General features: G+C 38.5%; 1 protein-coding gene across 10 annotated transcripts in view; it reads right to left on the bottom strand.

Annotated features, from left to right (window-relative positions):
* Nucleotides 1–887: 887 nt before the first annotated feature.
* Nucleotides 888–15571, bottom strand: part of nlrc5 (NLR family CARD domain containing 5) — a 30770-nt gene continuing 16086 nt past the window's right edge. For 4 of the 10 annotated variants that reach the window (XM_022749896.1, XM_022749900.1, XM_022749897.1 and 1 more), the window contains 35 exons: nt 15438–15521; nt 15117–15206; nt 14746–14835; nt 14218–14301; nt 13308–13391; nt 12839–12928; nt 12524–12571; nt 12388–12417; nt 12051–12134; nt 11888–11971; nt 11059–11148; nt 10815–10874; nt 10054–10137; nt 9869–9952; nt 9634–9723; nt 9454–9519; nt 9091–9174; nt 8884–8967; nt 8533–8619; nt 8316–8375; nt 7699–7782; nt 7485–7568; nt 7321–7404; nt 7060–7134; nt 6881–6964; nt 6656–6739; nt 5509–5607; nt 5314–5397; nt 4308–4415; nt 3968–4051; nt 3782–3865; nt 3608–3685; nt 3204–3287; nt 2961–3044; nt 888–2554 (listed from right to left, as the gene is read on the bottom strand). In XM_022749896.1, coding sequence (XP_022605617.1) covers nt 2143–2554; nt 2961–3044; nt 3204–3287; nt 3608–3685; nt 3782–3865; nt 3968–4051; nt 4308–4415; nt 5314–5397; nt 5509–5607; nt 6656–6739; nt 6881–6964; nt 7060–7134; nt 7321–7404; nt 7485–7568; nt 7699–7782; nt 8316–8375; nt 8533–8619; nt 8884–8967; nt 9091–9174; nt 9454–9519; nt 9634–9723; nt 9869–9952; nt 10054–10137; nt 10815–10874; nt 11059–11148; nt 11888–11971; nt 12051–12134; nt 12388–12417; nt 12524–12571; nt 12839–12928; nt 13308–13391; nt 14218–14301; nt 14746–14835; nt 15117–15206; nt 15438–15521 — 3169 coding nt within the window. In that variant the 3' untranslated portion in view covers nt 888–2142. Of the gene's footprint in view, nt 2803–2960; nt 3045–3203; nt 3288–3607; nt 3686–3781; nt 3866–3967; nt 4052–4307; nt 4416–5313; nt 5398–5508; nt 5608–6655; nt 6740–6880; nt 6965–7059; nt 7135–7320; nt 7405–7484; nt 7569–7698; nt 7783–8315; nt 8376–8532; nt 8620–8883; nt 8968–9090; nt 9175–9453; nt 9520–9633; nt 9724–9868; nt 9953–10053; nt 10138–10814; nt 10875–11058; nt 11149–11887; nt 11972–12050; nt 12135–12387; nt 12418–12523; nt 12572–12838; nt 12929–13307; nt 13392–14217; nt 14302–14745; nt 14836–15116; nt 15207–15437; nt 15522–15571 lie in introns of all 10 variants that reach the window. The other 6 variants (XM_022749903.1, XM_022749905.1, XM_022749898.1 and 3 more) reach the window with 5 other exon arrangements.

The raw sequence follows: 15571 nt of genomic DNA, 5'->3' as shown, positions 1-15571 counted from the left end.
TTTATGTAACAGCCAGTTTCAAGTGTTGTTATACAGTAAACCCCTTAATAGTATAAAAATGGGTCAAATTAGCCAGCTCCAACATTAATATAGTGCTTACATATGTGAATAGGTCAGTAATATTAATCCAATAATATACAGTAATAATATAAGAGCTAGATCTGTAATTGTTAAGACCAGCTGTTCTGGCACTTTTATGTAGGGGAGTTACATAAGCGGCCCTCCAGACTTATAGGAACTGTACCACTTAAAACTGAACGGTTAAAAATATATGTAGCTTCAATTTTGCTGATCATACTTAAGATATTTTTACTGAGAGTCATCAGTACTGTTACTAATACCAATACTAATGGCTTTGTTCTATTCCAGTGTCCCAGTGACTCATGACGGTGTGACAGTGAACCAGTGTGCACAACATACCAGAACTCTGAAACTGAAATCCAGAATGTTATTATTTACACCCGGGCTTTTCCCACTGTGACAGGTCAACACATCTGCTGTGAAAAGCGCATAGTGTTTTGGGTTTGGGTGATTCATTGTTTTATTCATTTATTTAATTCAGAACTGTTGTTAACATTATTCACTAATATATTAACAGGACCAAAGATAAAATTTTGCAACATGAAGATCCCTGTTGGTTGTGTTGTCCTGTATATATCCATCTGGGAAGCAGCAGAAGCAACTGCACCATATTTGCACCACCCATCTTAACCACAAGAGAGTGCAAAGTGAACATAAATGAATGGGAGTCATGTGACTGTGTTTGCACAGAAGTCACAGGCACAGCTGTCATATCAGCTGCTGCTGACAGTCAAAGAGCCTCTCCAAAGATATTACAAATATTCTATGTGGAAACTTAACATACTTACATGGAACATGTTCTGCATTTTGTCTTTTACATAACAGAAAGAAAAAAATAAAGAAAAAGAAATGAACTGATTGTGTCAAGTGTAAACAAAGGCCAAATATCAAGATAGTCTTTTTTAATTCTGAAGACACATCTCAGTGCAAGTCAGAATGGTTAAATGTCAAGGATACAGGCAATTTTTCCTCATGAGAACTCAAAATTCAACATTAACACAAACCTTAAAAGCAAAACAAGTTTGAACAGATAAGTTACTTCAAGGCTTCTCATCTGAGCCGGTTTAAATCCAATGTCTCTGCAGAGACCAGAAAGAAACTGGATAATAATACACAGAGGAATGGGAAAACAAATAAGGTGCTCTCCTAGTTTAAAAAAAATGACAGTATCATTATAACATTATCAGCACACAACAGAAACAACAAAAGAAATATCAGTAGTGAGACCCATTTTGTAATTGTTACAGTGTGTGGTGTCCCCATCTACAATTTACTTATGTAAAAAATTAAACTCAGTCTGCATCAAAACTTAATAAATAACTTTAATAAAAAGGATAATTCCTTTCATTAATGACAGCAGAAATAAATATGCAAATTGGACAGAGGCCACAACCTTAAATGACCATAAGAGCAGAGAGTGGGTCCCTGTCTTTCCTCACTGTCAGTTCATGTATTATTGTGTTCTCACCTATGTGGCCTCTTATTATTGTAAACGCAATTACAGTGCAAAGTGACTCAGTGTATGAGAGTCTGCTTATATATACTAATCAAGGAATCCTTTACATCATGGACTCTAGTTTCACAGCGGTGATTGCCACTGAAAGCTCCTTTCTCTTACCACCTCAAATTAGTATCTTGCTTCTTAAATTGTCTGTTTAACAAACAAAAAAAACATTACTATGTGCATACTAATTAATAATTAGCCAAAACCGACTTTATGCGGATTACATTACATTACATTATCCATCCAAGATGTAAAGATGAGGTTTTCTCAAAAAGAGAAAACACCAAAAATACATCTGATAAATTTTATAGCCCGCTGGTTCATTTTGCAAATGTTGGCTAGTGATTAAATTATTTCCTGTATGGAAATTAGTCATGTTTATTTTAGCATTTCAGCACTTGACTTCATCCAACTTTATATTAGTTTTAATCTATCACGTTATATGATAGATTAAACATGCATTCTGGTCAGAGGCTGCACTGGTAACAGAATAGATTTGTCTGTGTCACCTGTCTGTCACAGGTGGTCATGCACTAGTTAAAGCTTAAAACTCAGTCTTAATGTTCACAACACACCAACGTCATGATAATGAGTGTGAACCAATAAAAAAAAAAAGGGACCACAGTGAAGGGACACCACCATGCTGTCAGCTGCTTCAGCTTACTGCTGTGAAATGAGGCCAATAAATGCATAGTCATATATTTAAATAGTCCTAAAAATAGACACTTCATTTTCTCAACAAACCATTCAACTGTACTTTTATACCTCAATACAATGTTCCCTAGAGAAGTTCTTAAGATAAAAAAAACAAGACATTTTAGAAAAATACCAAATGGGAACATTTTTATATATACACTATACTGTGTGCACCACATAGTGGTCTTTTCACTATTCATACCATTAGAGACACCAGCTGCTGCCGTCGTAGGATAGACAACTGATCCCTGTTCATGCTTTCTGATGAATAATCTGCAGGGAAAACAAAGTCTGATTCCATTTTGTGGCGAGAGCGACACTGTACTATAGCAGTGATTCACCTCTGCAGACACTGATGAAGTGGAATGCTACTTCTGAGAATCGCTGCCACCATGTATCAGTACAGATCGCATTAAGTGGATGAGAAATTCAGTCTCCTGTCTTTCAGATTCAGCCTCTGGGCATCGCTGACAGACAATTTGTTCCTCCACAGCCTGAAAAGCACAGTGGTGGAAAATTTACTATTTTTAAAAAAAAAAGAAAAGTTTTTTTAAAATCCAAATGTTACTGACTTGAAGTAAATAACAGGCATTAACAAGACTTTATAAGTTGTGGTCAAACTAACCGATGCCTGTGTGGGACAAACCATGTCTGAGAGACAGTATGAGAAAACATTTACCTGATGAGCTGAAGAGCAGGACACGACTTTAAGGCTCTTCCCAGGGCCTCCACTCCAAAAACACTCACTCTGTTGGACTCCAGACTAGGAGAAATAAACACACACATACATATTGCGTTATGTAACAGTGTGTGGGGCAAGGGTCCCATCAGAGGACATACAATTTAAATTGTTAAATCAAGTCTTAAAGCTAAAAGCATTTGCAAAAACTAACACTGGTTAAATGTGTTTTAACAAACTCACTCTATTCTGGTCATCTTCTGACAGAAAGGCAAAACCCGGGCCAGCTCCAGCGCCACTTCATCACCACAATTATTCCATCCCAAACTAGAGAGACAAACAAACACTTCATATTATTCACATTTAAAAATTAGATACAACGTGCAATGGAACAAGAACAACAGACAAGAGCAATTTTATTCAATTCAAATTTAATTGAAAATGTCACAAAGACTGCCTTCATGCGGCTCCTGGTCTTGGACTTTGCAGGATTGAAGTTTTAAATAAGCAAGAGAGATGTATTTGGAAATCTGAAATTCATCACCCAGAACTCAATAATTTGATGCTAACCTGAGCTATCTGAAGTTTTCATTACTATTATTTCTATTAGTGTACTACCACTATTGCATGACAATTTTTAATCTTACCCCACATCCTGTATGAGAGGACAGTGAGCCAGACTGGCAACTACAGCACACAGCTGTGAAGTCCCAACAGAGGTCAATCTAAAAGACCGCACAAGAGAAAGAAACAATCAGTGCAGCCAGTGATCCATTAGTGTTGTGATTCCCACGGCAACAGGAGGAGCTGATGAGTCTTACTGAATCTTGGTGAGGTTCTTCATGCATACTATTGCATCAGACAGACTCGCTGACCCTTCATATCCAATTACGTTCTCTGAAATACTATAAAAGACACAGACAGACATAAAGAACACAAACCTCAGGACAACTCTGTCTAATATAATAAATGTCAATAACAAATTTAAGTGTGTGTGTGTGACTTACTCTAACACAGTGATGTGTGTCATTGTTGGTGGATCAGGGACCATCTTGGCAGCAGTGAGATTACCAAGACGGTTGCTGCCCAGACTGGAAGACAGCACAAAAAGAAATATACAAAAGATAAGATTTGTCATGACTATTCTTCTCTTTAACCAAAATGCATCCGGCAAAAATCTGAAAAAACAGCTAAAAAAAAACTAAATTATACTACACAATCTGGAAGACTTAAAGAGTTTACATGTGTGATTTATGTGTTACATGTGCAACATAATTCATTTTCCAACAGAGCATTCACAGAAATGAGCCACATACTGTATATAAAAATGTGATATCATGTTCTTACTAGAGCTCCTCTAGATGACTACAGCGGATCAAAGCCTCCAGCAGCTTTTCTCCTGACTGGTCGCTGATATGGTTCTTCGAGAGCCTGGAGGACGGACATACACAGACACTTTGAGAGTGACATTGAAGCTACTCTCGGCTACTGCTGTCTTCTTGGAAACTACCACTGGGTGGTGCCAAACTCAGAAATGTTCAGAAATGCACTTAAACTTTAATAGGAGCCATGCAGCAATTTGAAGAAAAGAATGTAACCACAAAAACATGTAATGCACAAATGAATGCAGCAATGCCATCACGCACTGAGCAAGACCTTTTGTGACTGTCAGTCTTGGAAAGAAAGGACCTGCTGCCAAAGGGGAACAGCTGGTCTCCATAAAGAAGGTGGTGACTGTATAATAAAACAGCCGGTATGTTTTGAACGGCCGTCATTACATACCAGTGTGATTGAGAGGAGGCCAAGCCTAGGATTTATAGAGACCACTTAACTGTACTCTTGAGTTTAAAATAATACATTTTTATATGGCAAGTTGTTTAAACAACATACATATAAAATTTATATATGCTTATATATGTTTCTCTTATTAGTTTCCCATTACTTTTGTGGTGTTTATATTGACAGGCTTTGGGATGGATTTATATGTATTTAACATATGTCTACAAAATAAGCATACATACATATACATTTGTATGGGCTAGACATATGTGTCAATATATGAAATTGTTCAATTTCTAACTGAATTTCTATCTAAAAAGTCATATATAATGTTTTAAATGTTTATGTACATATATTTCATATATGGAAATTCAATATATGTACATATATTACATTCACACCAGACACAAAGTAAGCGCGAGAAAGATTACTCAGGATCTAAAAAGGTCTTTCTACAACCCGACCACTGCTTGACATCAAGAACAATATAATGATGACCTGCAGGCTTATAATACCATGGATGATGTGTTTATGTGTAGAACATAAAGGGGAGAGACATGTGACATATGCCTACCTGATCTTCCTGAGCTCCGTCCAGATAGAAAGGAGACTGGTTAGCTGCTCCACTTCTCCTTCAGCCATCCTCCAGCCCTCCAACCTGAAACCACAAGAGATCCAACATCACTGATGACAACTTTAATGACAGACTTAAAAGAGGTTTATCACATTGGTTTATGTGCCAGATTTTCTGTATGTGTGAAATATTTACTCTATCTCCTCCATTAGTGTCAGTCCTTCCAAAGCAGCCAGAAGATCCAACACAATGTTTGCTCCTGATCGTCCCACCACTGTGTCACTCTTATTTAGCCTGGCACACACACAATCCACATAAAAAGGGTCAAATGTGCAGTTCAACCAAACAATCAGACCTTTTGTGAAACTGTTATATTGGTTGTGAACAAGGAGTGGATGTCCTATTGGTAATAGTCAGGGCATGAAGATTACTAGTGATAAAAAAATCATCATCTCATCTGAGACTGTTTTATAGCCATGCAAATATGATATACAGCCATGTACTGTACAAACGCTGACATTTTGAGTCTGTGTTCTGCGCTTGCAGTTCATCAGTGAGCAATACTTTACAGCTTAGCACTATGAGAGGACCGGGAATGATACATTTCCCCCGAGGGCGGGGGGGTGCGATTGTAGGATCAGATCCAATTCATTTATGATGAGCTTCATGTGGAGCTGATGACATGTTGGAATGATGAGCTGCAGCAACAGTGGCTGAAATACGAGCAGTGAAACTGCGGCTTTGGCAGGGACACTCTGAGCTACTGCATGACATCTTAAATAGACCAGATTTTTAGAGTAGTGTTAGATATGTCCGAGTAAAATGTGTCAGTGTGACTGCAATATTAACATTAAAGACATATGCCTGAAATAGTTCTGCTGGCTTAAGTTACTATATTAAATAAATACTTATAAATGCGTGTTGCATGGTTACAGGAGGTCGTATTTTACTTGGTTAGCCTTCAAAATCAGCTTTGAAAGGTCAGCTTTGGTATTATGAATACATTTTTATAACTATAATTAACAGCTCCTGGTTGTGTGCTTCTGCCAACCAGTCAAGTTGCATGAAATATGGTCATAATCTCCCCTTCCTGAGTTACAGCAATGTAGAAATGTTTTTGCAGAACATTATGATGTCAGAGTGAAGTTGACCTTTGACGGTTTGGATATAAAATGTCATCAATTCATAATTTTATCCTATTAGACATTTGTGTTAAATTATGTCATAATTAAAGTAAGCATTTGTGAGTTATGGCCAAAAATGTGTTTTGTGAGGTCACAGTGACCTTGACCTTTGACCACCAAAATCTAATCAGTTCATCTTATGAGACTGTGTTTCTTACTTGAGACTGCGTATGGAGTAGATGCTCCTCAGTGCTTGTGGCAGACGCACCATGCTGTTTTCATCCAGGTACACAGAGTCCAGACTTGGGGTGCACACACAAATACACACAACACAGAAGCGCAGAGAGACAAACACATACTTCATGACATTATAGAAGCCACTCTTTCTGTACTTGTTTTTGTACAGGATCATTCATATGCACATGTGTGTGCGTGTGTCTTACCAAAGGCCTTCCAGACAAACACACTGTCCCAGTGCTTCGACGAGCTGCAGCCCTCCAGCCGCTGACCATACACACTGAGACAGACTAGAGACAAGTCAAATGTACGACTACTACTACAGTTACTACAAGGGAATTTTACAATACTGTTACAACATCTGCACTGAATGTTAAATGCTTACTTGAGTGATCGTAAACGAGGAAATATTCTGGTCATAGTCTGTGCTGCTGTGTCGCTAATCACGTGACCGGACAGACTGGGAGAAAGAGAGAGGAGGACAATGATTATGTTGCACTGGAATATAATAGAAAAATATTTAACTTCTGTGACATGGCGAGTTGTGTGGTCCTCTCTGCTACCCATGGTTCACTCAATAAGACTCTGCATAAAGGCAGTGAGATTAGGACTAGCAATAAGATGTGTTTGTGTATGTGTTGCTCACTTGAGGCACTGAACAGTTGTAGACTGTAGCAAAGCCTCTGAGAGCTTCTCAACCACAGTCGTACACGGCTCTTTGGAGACAATACTGAAAAAGACGAGAGCAGACACTTGTCACGCTAGAACTTTAAGAGAGGCATTAGTAAAACTGTCACAAAAAGCTCTCACCTGAGAGAAGTGAGTTTTGGCAGCAAGGGCAGAACAGTGCAGAGCGACTCAGCTCCCTCTATCCCCAGACTGTTGTGGGAAAAACTGTGAATAATGAGAACAAACATGTTTTTTTTGTGTTTTCATTTAGTTTCTTCCATGATTTTACAAATACACCTCCTTTGTTTATGGCTGTGTGCGTATTACATTCCAACAGAAAATAGAGAGAACTTACTCCAGCTCTGTCAGTGAAGGACACCTCTGGAAGACGCTCCTCATAGATGCAAGCTGGCACCCATCTAGTGCACAGTCCACAAGGCTGAAGAGGAGAGGAGAGATTATGACAACTGCAAATGAAATATGTGCTTTTGTCTTTTTCCTGCTGTTAGCAGCTACGAAGACAAATAATATCTGGCTCTTCTATCTTCCTGAAAACATTTTCCAGGGTTTTAAAGTGAATACATGAGCCGACATGTACCACCTGTATTTTTGCCTAGTTTTTCTTCTGTCTTTCCTTTGCATTGCTTAATTTGTTTTACAGCGTAAGAAGGATTTCAGCAGAACACTGCCTTGAGAATGGCCAATTTAATGTTCAGTATATTTCAACATGGCAAGTTAACATGACATAGAACAGAGGGACTGTAATAAAATCATTCATCATTGTAAGATTTTAATTTTCAAGGCTTTAGGCATTTAAAGGAAAAAGTGTCATATTTTCTCTGCAGTCATTGATGGAACTGGATCAGCAAAGTTACAGGACAAGACAAAACAACAAGGGACTACAGATGTTGGTTTCATATTTTACACTTCATTTTACATGTTTTATACATTTAATAATTATTCATTTATTACCTGACTGAGGTCAGTCCAGAGGATGTCATCAGAAACAGGTGTAGTGTGGTGTGGTGCACCCTGCAAAATATATGTGTTTGAAAGTGTTATTGACGACAACACACGCTCTGTATACCTTGATTAGGGAAATTCTACAGTGACTTATATAATACTTGTCAAGAGTGTATAGTCTGTAGATGTGTGTGTGTGTGCGTGTGTCTGTATTTGCATATCTTACCCGATAGTTTGAATATTCCTGCTGAGCTCGAGACAGCGACACACTAAACCAGTAGCTTTCTCTGCTCTGATCCAACTCTCTTCAATACTGACAAGAAGACAGAGTGTGACACAGTTAAAAATTCTTCAGCTTTCACTGCTAAAAAACAGGCCATACTGACACAACTTAACCTCAACTTAGCCTGTTTAGTGTTTGGTCAGTGTTTCTACTGAGACTCTCGGCTTCAAATGTTACAGAATAACAAGCTACAGCAGAATGGACACATTTCCAAGTATGTTATGATAGAAACTGGTTTGACATTTCAGTTCAGGAGCAAACAGCACAGGCAACAGCTACTGTACTTCTTCTCACCTGACGCTGCATCCTCTCTGACCGATGTTCAACACCTTTACAAAGTCTTCAATCCACTCTGACTGCAGGGAGTTGTTCTTTAACCTGTGGAACAAGCACAGAGCAAACATTACTCACAGGGAAAATAAAATAAACAGAAGACAACCTGAGACACTTCGAATCATATGAGAGAGCTATAAAATGGTCTAAACACTGAGATGTACTCACTCCAGTTTGGTCAGACTGGAACAGTCAGACACGATCTCTGCTAATCTGACCAGATGTTCACGTTCCAAACTGCTCTCGCTGACACTGGTGGAGAGGCAGAAAAGAGAGAGAACAAACAAAGAATAACTAAACACATGGCGATTTATCAAAGGTATATCCTGTCTAATGAATGGAATAAACGCAATGTGCACTGAGAGCTTTAAACAACCTTGCCTCGCACTACTGGGTTTACAAAAATAGAGCCCATAGTGGTTTAATTCTGTGGCACAAGATTAGGAACACATCACGTACTGTGGTTCACACATCAAAGCAGCATGGTGGTAATGTGATAATTATCAAATTTAATTTATATTCGGGTATTACCTCAGAGTTTTTTCACCACCTCCGTACTGTCTGAACCAGACAAGACACTTCTGCTCTGCTCCCAGGCTACCAGCAGACATCAGAACGCGGAGAAGAGACAGACAGGGATCAATTACAATTCATTTAAATGCTTTCTTCCTTGCTCCTCTGTTCACTCATTTCTACGGTGCACAGACTCACCTGACTTCTACACCTGAGACGTTATCACAGGTACACAGTGTGCTGGCCACATCCAACAGCCCCTGCTGGGTCAGGCTGTTGTTGCTCAGGCTGCGGATGAAGAAATGTTGTTATATTACTGACAACCTTTCGCCAACAAGAAATGTTTGTTGTTGATTCTGATATTGATATTTGAGAGTAAAAGACAAACATTTAATATTTAATCTAAAAAAAAGAAGAATATTTCGTATCTCACTTGACAAAGCTGGTGATTTTAAGCCTTGGTAGAGAATCCATCAGACGCTTCATTCCTTCATCTTCCAGTTGGTTACTTGACAAACTGCAGTCGGAAGAAAGAGTTACTTATCATCCAGACCAACGGTTCAGTAAGAAAGCACTGGTTTGTATGTGGGTACGTGGGTATATGTTTGTGGCACATACTCCAGGTCAGACAGCTGAGGAACCCGCTGTAGGACTTCAATCAACCTCTCCAAGCTGTCACTGTTCAGGCTAAAATGAGTTAAGCTGGAAGACAGACAGAAAATACAACAGTGCATTAAAGTCAGAGCCAGTTGTGGAGTATTTATAACATTCTTCTTTTTTTTTTTTTTTTGCTGAAAAAGTGCTCCTTGTTGTCACACAGCACACACAGTAAACAACTATTAGGAAACCCAACGTACTTCAAACTGATACTCCATAATCGGATTATCAATTACCTCCGGTTTTTCTTCTGCCAATTTCTCTCTCTTCTTTGAGCAACCATAAACTGCTATTTATGTGTCATGAAATCTAAATTTTGTTTGTGACTCACTTGTTAACATTATGTGGGCTGCTCTAAAATGATGTATATTCTTTCACTTTAGCTTAGAAAGCAAAAAAAAAAAAAAAGCAAAACAGTTGGCAGGATGTAATTTAAGGATGTTCCTGCCTTTTTCGTGAGGAATTATAAATTTGCTGCCAAGTTCCGCCACCGCCGGCCAAGATCATGAACAATGTCATACTGAACCACACCGGCCGTCTGACTGAAAGAGAAACTAGAAGACGCTAAAACTGATCTGATCTGAACTGTATGTACAATAGATTATTGGAACAGTGACAAACTTAGAAGGTCTGAAAAACAAACGTCCACTAAGTCTTTGAGTTATATCAGTAGACAGCGAACAAAACAATTAAACAAACAACGTTAAAACTTGATCACAGACCTGCAGGTGGGTTGTTTGGCTTCCACTCTGTCAAAATGGATGAAGCATTCACTCTGAGGCCTGAGAAAGAGGTCAAAGCACCAATTAAAAACATAATCCATGCCAGATACCTATCATTGCAGGAACCTATTTATTGTAATTTCTCCATATAATTTTACCCACAACTGCAGAGAGCTGAAACCTTTGATTTTTAAATGTGGGATTGTTTTTTCCTTGACAGCTGTAACACAGATTAATATCGTACCTGAGCTCCAAAGATGAGACTCGCTGACTGACAGTCAAACAACTGACCAAACTCACTGCCCCAGTTGTGGAAAAGATGCTGTTGCTGACACTGGAGGAAGAAAGGAAAGGGTTTATTAAAGTTAAATGAGAAAGTAATCAAATAACTAACAAATGTTAGATTTAATACATTTGTGTGTCAGTGTGGTTGTTTATTAACTATTGTCACTTTTTGTGAAATTTCTCTTATGGTGAATTTGCCAGGAGAGAAAAAACACTCATCTCATCAAAAGGCTGAACACTGACACAAGGAGAATAGGAGAGTGGTGGATGAGCTCAAACTAGACCATCTTTAGGTGTTGGTTAACTTGATTCGTTAACCATTAAAGCTTCATGTTCTGTTACGATACCACATTATGCTTGTCATTTTCATGCTGGCACTACTGGTTTACTAAAGTATGAATTACCAATCAGACTAGAGCTATCTAACTTAAAAACAACCAGTATTATATAATATTATATATCATGAGGTGCACAGTACTGTACATCAGATCCTGACACAATTAAACTGTGTCCATACATAATTAATACCTTGTACACAATACTTATATAAATCCTTCTTATTCCTGGACACATCTCTGTATGTCTGTATCTATAACATGACATGACTGACAGTACATGTCACTACAATTTTAAATAGACATACAGAAAACACTAGTATTGACATTCCCCACATGGATCATTTAAGTTTAAGATGACAACACAAAATAAACTGGATGCAGCTACAGAAAAGTTTACTCCCTCTCACACACAAAACCATCCAACCACAACATCATGTGTGTATGTCTTACTTGAGCCTCTGCAGTGACGCCATCTTTGGCAGGACTTTGACCAAATTATTGACAACCTCGTCTTTCAATGAGCTGTCAGACAAACTGACACAACATACAAAGATATTAATGTTTAGTAATACCATGAAATAATAACTTGTGTATAAACAATTATTAAACTTACTCTAACTCCAAATGGGAGCGACACTGGACCAATCTCCTACACAGCGAGGTTATATCAGATGGCAGGATGCTGCTCTTGTTTACCCTACAAAATAAAATGAATGATGTGTGAACTTTGCTAATGACTTGCGTTACCATAAAGTTGTAGATTTTCTTCTTGGAAAAATTACTAATTCAATTAATCGATTATCAAAATAGTTGCTGATTTTCTGTTGATTGACTAATTGATGAGTGAACTGATCCTTGCAGCTCTAGTAAAGTGTTTTGAAGAATACTGAACTCAGAAGAATGTCAAATGTGTGTTTCCCCCCCCCCAACTCTTTATCATCTTACTGTACCTGAACATCTTGAGCTGCTGTTGGTCGTCTCTGAAAAATAAGACAAGCACAGAATTTGCTCATTAATGGACTAATAAAACTGTAGACAGTGGTGTTCGTGATGTCTGGAGGTTTCCATAAATGCAGCTTTTTCTACCTTTTGTCAGAGCAGAACTTCAGGATCACCTGCTGTCTCCCCCCATCACTGTAATATCAACAATACACAATCTGCACGTCAAGCCAGTTTATTGTTAACAAGAACATTGTCTCCATAATTAATTCATCTCTATGCAAATTTACATACATGTACGTACTTTTTATTTTTTTTATAAACAGACTTAAGCGAGCTGTTTAACAGCATTTGTCTGTTGTTGCAGTTCTACCTGGCAGCTTGCCATGTTGTTGAAACAGGTGCTCACTCTGCTGCTTCTCTAATAGAATCATTAAGCCTAAAATGTAAAACAGAAAATACCTGATGTGAATTTCTGTTAAGTCCTGACAGGAGCACAAAGCACCAGCCAACATCACCACTCCCTCCATGTCGATGTCATTGTTCGTGGCACTGAAAAACACACACAAACACAATGAGCCAGGAGGAAGGACATAATTTACTTCTATATGAGCTACTGTATTTGGACTGAAAATGGCCCCAGGGGTAAACATAGTAGATTAGCATTGGCACATTTTCTTAGGGATGTTTGGAGATAAAATTATTGTCCTGCCTCTGCCAACTTACCAAGATTAGATCAGCTTTCCCTCTTTCCTTTAAAATATGTCTTTCTATCTCGACAAAGCAGCCATAGTACACATGATGCTGCCAAGGTCCCTCATTTAAATTAACTACACCCCCCAACTTTTCTTTCGTTCTCTTTTTTTTTGTAATTGTTTGGAACATTTCTCTCACTTTCTATTTGAAACCTCAAATTATGTGTGAGCCTTACTTGATTTCTTGGATGTGGCTAAGATGAGGCAGGAAATCCAGTAGTTTCCTCAGACCTTTGTTGCCTAAACAGTTACTGGACAAACTGAAAATAAAGAACATGGTGAAATAAACAATAAAACTTTGGAGAGCTGCCAAAACAAAGGAAACAGTTAAGTTACCTGGTGATGCAGAAAATACAAACACAGTATAAAAAAACCTTATAAATAACACAAATTATAACTTGTCATGTCTGAATTGACCATTGAGACACATGATGACATGCTAATCTAAGCTGATTTCAACATAGGGTGTCTGGACATGATCACTTTAGTGGACTGATGAAATGAATGTCAACAGTGATACTGGTTTAGTATGCAGGGGAAAATTACAAGCAAGCTCCCTGCAAATGTTAGAATATGAAGGTGTGTGGAGGGTGGATTTATCCAGGACAAGCTGTCATTACAAATTTAGATGAAAGCAACACTGTACAGCTCAAGAAGGACCTTCTTACTCTTTGAGACATAATGAGGCAAATAGACGAGGTATAAACAACATAATCAGTTGTCTACTAAGAGGTTGATGAAAGGCACATAGTCACAAGTCGCTGCATGAGCAACAACTGCATCTGTGAGGCACACTAACTACCAGTGCCGCGTCTACTGGATCTGTTCCTGTCATGTTTCAGACACACATGGTAAATACACATGAAGCCTCTGTGTGAGGTGTGAATGCTTAAAGGCAGTGATGGAGTTTCACTGCTGATGGCGGAAAGTTTTAGGAAGCTACTGCTGATCAGCACGTAACATGAGAGGTAAGCTGATAGTCAGATCCCAGCCATCAGATCGCCACACAAGGTAGCCAGTGTAGAAGGTTGAGGAGTCGGAGACACAAGTGTTAGTGTTGCAGTGTGTATGTGGTTTGTGTCTTACTCCAGCACAGTGAGATCACAGGACGTCCCCAAACTGCTCCACACTCCCTCTAGATCAGCATGCAGCAGACCACAGCAACTGAGACTGACAGAGGCAACAGCTTCATCATTACGATCATAATCATCATTAGTAATATCAATAATGAGTCATATCATCACCGTCTGCATCTGCACACTGCTTTAGATGTCTGGAACAGTCCTGCTCCTATGAATCATCTCTCCCTGATTCATATATTTTTTATTTTACCGTTACATTGATCTCTTTCAGCATCACACCCAACCCCAACATCCTGTTGCCACATGATGCTCTCGAAATTACTGCTATGACAGAGACACTGTGGCAATGATTCATCATTATCATTATCAAATTACATTTGTACGACACCTGTCGCACAGTTCACAACTCAAAAGCTTTATAAGTGACTAAAGAAGCTGGCGTAAAAAAAATTGAGACGAATGCACTGATGAAAAAATAAAACCAATAAAATAGATCAAAATAGATTTTAAAGTTTAATAACTTTATACATACCAGAGTGTTTTAGAGATTTCATCTGCAGGATTTTCTCTCCCTCCAGAGAACACAATAGACACCTGAACAGGATCTGGACTAGACTGTAGTCTAAAACATAAAGAAACATGCAGTTACATAGCAGTGACAAACCCACTATTCAGACCTGAATGAACTAATCAGTGGTTTAAGATTCTATTGTTTCCAGTGCTTTGCAACAAAGAAGAATGCTGTAAAACACTGAAAAATGTTATTTCACACCAGCCAGGAGTTGTTGCAAAAGAACAGCATCATGCCTGATATGAGTCGTTCTGTATCTGTTTATGTTGCATGCGTAAACTTTGCATGTGTGCAGCTATAGCATGCAATGCACATTAGGAATGTGTTTGTACCTGATATGAAGATCCACCACAGCAGGACACTTCGAGAGCAGAGCAGTCAGAACAACCAAGCCCTCCACCGAAGAGCAGCTGTCATTGAGACTGAGAGAAAATGGGAACATTAACAAACTGCTGCTGTTCATTTATTTACGGATGTGGAACACATTTTTTGTGTACTTGCCTATCTTTAACCAATAAAACATTTATAGCGAATAAATGTATTTGTGATATTTTTGGTATAAACACTATAACAAAAACTATATGCAGAATACATGTAGCTTTATGTCAGCATTACATCATGTGCTTTGTGATGGATAACAAATTCAGTCTCACATGATCTTGTTGGTGACATTGAACTTCAGCAAAAACTCAGTCAGTGTCTTCAGAATTTCCACATCCCACTGGCCTCCGGACAAACTAGGATGCAGGCGCGCACACACACACACACACACACACACACACACACA

The sequence above is a fragment of the Seriola dumerili genome, unplaced genomic scaffold (assembly GCF_002260705.1).
Source record: "Seriola dumerili isolate Sdu_G_001 unplaced genomic scaffold, Sdu_1.0 BDQW01000147.1, whole genome shotgun sequence".
Classification (NCBI taxonomy): domain Eukaryota; kingdom Metazoa; phylum Chordata; class Actinopteri; order Carangiformes; family Carangidae; genus Seriola; species Seriola dumerili.
The sequence above is the reverse complement of the archived record's forward strand: the minus strand, read 5'-3'. Positions and strand labels throughout refer to the sequence as shown.